This window comes from Abramis brama, assembly GCF_963993115.1.
Source record: "Abramis brama genome assembly, chromosome: 3".
NCBI lineage: Eukaryota > Metazoa > Chordata > Actinopteri > Cypriniformes > Leuciscidae > Abramis > Abramis brama.
Genome location: NC_139965.1, coordinates 15762168 through 15766658, shown reverse-complemented (window position 1 = coordinate 15766658; position 4491 = coordinate 15762168). Strand labels below are relative to the sequence as shown.

Below are 4491 nucleotides of genomic sequence, written 5' to 3'. Positions count from 1 at the left end.
TTGAAACGCATATAAATGCTTATTTTTCAGTCCAACATAAAATATTTAGTTGCTATAATAATTTCTTGAATAATTCATTCATCTAATATTAGTACAATAAAGTTACATACTTTATTTGGATATTAACATTTGTCTTTCATTTTTTATAGGCCTGGTTTTAGAGAGGAGGGGGACATTTGGGGAAAAAAGAAAAAAAATCTTAAGAGCACAATAGCTTTTACATGGCATGATAACACATTACCCACAGCACCGCAGCTCCAGTAAAACCAAGGAGAGACCCAAACAATATGAAAAACTGGAAAGATCAGAGAAAAGCTGGAATAAGAAAGTCCTGAGAGATGCGAATGGGACTGTTAGAACAGAGTTGGTCTTTGTTAAAAATTCTCTAGTTTTTATTTGCTTTTTATGTGGGTAAAATATAAGCATTACAGTTAGTTCTAACTTATCCTGCATTCAGAGTTTGGTGGGGGTGGAGAGTCACATGGAGTTGCGGGGGGTGGTTCAGCAGGGGCAGAGTCCCAAACCATTTCCATACACGCTCTTATGAGAAACATACGTTACGTTCTGGTGAAAAAGCACAGAGACTGCTGCACTTCCCCCCCAATCCCCCCAAAATACACACACACATTGGTCCTGCCTGTGCCAAAAACATCTTTTTCGTCTCCCCCCTTTTCTTCAGTCACTCCTACCCTTCTTCCATCTCTCCAACCCTCCCTCTCTCTCTCTCTCTCTCTCTCTCTCTCTCTCTCTCTCTCTCTCTCTCTCTCTGTCTCTCTCTCTCATACTGGAACGTCAAGGGTGAGATTCTAAGTTCTCAGTTTAGGCACAGATCTCCACTGGACAGGAGAGAGAAAGGAGGGTGGTGAGAGAGGAAATGAAAGAAGGGAAAAGTTTAATACAGGTACAAGTATAAGAAAAATGGCCATCTAGGGCACTGAAGAGTAGTTTAGCATATTGAAAGCCACCTAAAAAAGTGAAAAAGAATACAAAGGAAAATAGAGTAGGTGTGAGGTATGGGCTGTCCGGTTCTGTGTGTTATTCTGCTGTCCTCACTACTTTGCCTCTACGGCGTGCAGACTCTGGACTTGAGAGAACGGGATGCGCTCTGCAGCGAGGATGGGTGCTATGTGCTCTACTTTCAGCGCAAGATCTTCCTGGACGCCTGGCGGAGCTGCAAGGAACTAGGTGGGAACCTGGCCACCATCAGGCACCCAAAGGAAGCAGAAATGGTGAAGGAGCTCTTCTCCAATGTGGAACTGAGACCACACCACAGAGGCAAGGCAAATATCTGGATTGGCCTTCAGAGACAACCCCGACAATGTTCTCCCACCCGGCCCCTGCGTGGCTTCTCGTGGATCACTGGAGATCAGGACACCCAGTACACAAACTGGCTAAAAGAGGATTCGGTTAGTACCTGCTCTTCCCCACGATGTGTGGGGATGCCCTACAGCACTGAAGCCAATGAGCAAGGGGATAATCTAAAATGGAAGGACGGACCTTGTTCGATTTCAGTGGATGGCTACCTGTGCAGGTATAACTTCCAAGGCATGTGTACAGCTATTGCTAGTGAGGGAGGTGGGAATACACTTTATAGTACCCATTTTAACCTGCTGAGTACCCTCTTAACGCATGTCCCAGTTGGATCAGTGGCAGCTGTACCATGTCCTACTATGGATGACCAGTCAGTTCCGTGCACATTAAAGGATGATGGAACTGTAGGTTGGAACAGGGATCCACCTTTTTGCTCTGATGTGACTAAGACAAGCTGGTGTGATAAGGACAATGGAGGTTGCCATCACTTGTGCATTGAGAGTGACCCGCACAGCTACTGCGATTGCAATGATGGTTTTCTCCTGGCTGAGGATGGGGTAAGCTGCTTTCCGTCTGACCCTTGCAATGGGGCTCCATGTGAGTTTGAGTGCTTGCCTGTAATGGACGGCTACCGCTGTGCTTGTCCTGATGGCTACATGCTGGCACCTGATGAACGGGGCTGTGTAGATGTTGATGAATGCCTACAGAGTCCCTGTGAGCATATCTGTGTAAATGCACCTGGTACCTTCGAATGTCGCTGCCGGGATGGATACCGACAAGATGAAGAGGGTGCCTGTGAAGACGTGGATGAGTGTTTGGATGACCCGTGTGAGCATGCTTGTGAAAACACATTTGGTTCCCATATTTGCCACTGCCATCTTGGTTTTGCCCCATTGCAAGAGGACCAGAGTCGCTGTCATGATGTTGACGAATGCCAAATTGAGGGAACATGCGAACAGATGTGTATCAATTATGAAGGAGGCTTTGAGTGCTACTGTGAAGAAGGTTATATTCTTCAACCTGACCAATATTCCTGCAGACCCATCGGCCAGGACCTGGAGACTTCCACAACCACTGTCTCCAACCCACTGATTACTCTTAACCCCATTTGGGAACCAAAGGATCCAGTCTACCCATGGCGCCCTCCATCTGAGTCTGATTGGGGAATACCTCTGAACTGGCAGACTGAGCTGCCCAATGTGGAGACTGTTCCGACAGACCTGATTTGGACAACTGAAGTGGAACCTGAAACAACTACACCGACTGAAAACTCCCCTGAGGTTATTAAAGTTGATGGTGACCATCATCCAGAACAACCGGTTCATAATGCCTTTTTTCCACCAACCATTCCGACGCCCACACCAGACTATTATGAGGATGAGAGCACAACAGTTCCCACAGACCACCCTTCCACCACAACTTTAGGCGGGGCCTGGAATTGGCTCTGGTTCAGCTCAACCCAAACAAAGCCTGAGACACAGGAAACTGCTAAGAACCCTTTACACTTCCATGAAGATTATGAGTTTTATGACCAAGACCATGATGATGATGATGACAGGTATGATTTTGATTCAACCACCTTTGGTCCAGGGCAGCAAACTTCCACCCTGTTCCCAATGCAGTCACAAGGAATAGAGGAGGTCATCCTTGATGATGACAACGGTGAGAAGAGCCAAGGAATCAGCTGGTTGCTAGTTGGATTGCTAGTGCCGCTTTGCATCTTCATTGTGGTGATGGTGGTCCTTGGCATTATCTATTGTACTCGCTACACAGTTAAACCACAGAACAAGAACACAAGCGATTGCTATCACTGGATTGCCGGTGCTGGTGATAAAGCGGCTGCTGACATATCTGGTAGCGGAACTAAGTCCCATGTTTAAGCAAGTAGGACTGTGACTGGACAGTGTGAAAATGTAAATAAACTTGGTTTTGTAACTTCACAGTCGTGGGAGTTCCAAGAGGAATTCGATGGATTGAGGATAAGCACCCCAGCTATTCCCTTTGACATTTTTAATCCATAATTATTTGTGGATGTTTATCTGGACAGTTTGCTATGCGAGAAAAGGGAGGTGGGGGGCAAAGAGGAATGACTCTAAAACCACTAAGCCTCATTCTCTGCTGTCCTCCAAGAGGCAATACAAATTGTTCTACTGTTGCTCACACTGATCTCTTGTTTTGCGAAACAGTTGCTTAACAGTCACATGGCAAATAAGAGAGCATTCTTGATAAATGAGGATACTTTCTCGAGTAATGTGGGTTATTTATTTTTAATTTGAAAGAACTTTCCATCTGAATAGCTGTGCTTGTGTCATTCAAGTGAGCCATGTCTTAAGAAATTTGTTCTGTAAAGAGCCATAACAGTTCATTTTGACACTGTTAAGATTGTTATTCCCTGTGGTGATCCAGACCAAGAAAAAGGCTTTCTATCATATATGTTAAATGTTTTTGCTACAAAACTGTGCCTAACAAGAAAATACTTTCTAAGCATTCTGTGTCTAATGACAGTAAACAGTCCTTTAGAGGAGTGGTTTTCAATCCTGGTCCTGGGGACCTGCTGTCTCCCTTATTTAACACACCTGATTCAGATCATCAGCTCAGGAAAGAGCTTCATCAACTGAACTAAGTGTGTCAGATAAGAGACATATAACTAACAAAATGTGCAGAGTGGTGGGTCCCCAGGACCTGGATTGAAAACCACTGCTTTAGAGGTTAGTCTTGTCATAATACCACATTATGTGAGTGAAGTTGGTCATACTTCACAAGCAGTTTAAAATGTTAGAACAAGCAGCCAGACAATGGTGTACCAATGACTTTTCTTTGATCAGTTTGTAGTGTTATGTTTTGATATGCTAAGTGAAAGTGAGGTATGGATAAACAACCAAATTTCCTACTTTAACAACTTTTTTTTTTTCTTTTTTTTTTTTACTGTTTATTAAAGTGCTCAACAAGGCTTAAATGTTGGTGTCTTTATTTTCTGGGACATGCAATACTTGGCTTTTGATGTCATGGCTTATACATGCCTATAACATTAATCAACAATGTTTTACTGTTTAATGTGTAGGCTTTTTTAGGGTTAGGAAAACTTCATGATAAGGGTTTACACCGTTACATAAAAGTAACTATGCCTCCATTCTATTATTTTCTCTCTTGTTCCATGTGGATACTGAAGAGATTTTCAGT

General features: G+C 43.8%; 1 protein-coding gene across 1 annotated transcript; it reads left to right on the top strand.

Moving 5' to 3' along the window:
• Positions 1-794: 794 nt before the first annotated feature.
• Positions 795-4261, top strand: cd248a (CD248 molecule, endosialin a). The gene has a single exon (XM_084109795.1). The coding sequence runs from the start codon at positions 1014-1016 to the stop codon at positions 3189-3191; it is 2178 nt and encodes a 725-aa protein (XP_083965921.1). The 5' UTR covers positions 795-1013; the 3' UTR covers positions 3192-4261.
• The last annotated feature ends 230 nt before the right edge of the window (positions 4262-4491 follow it).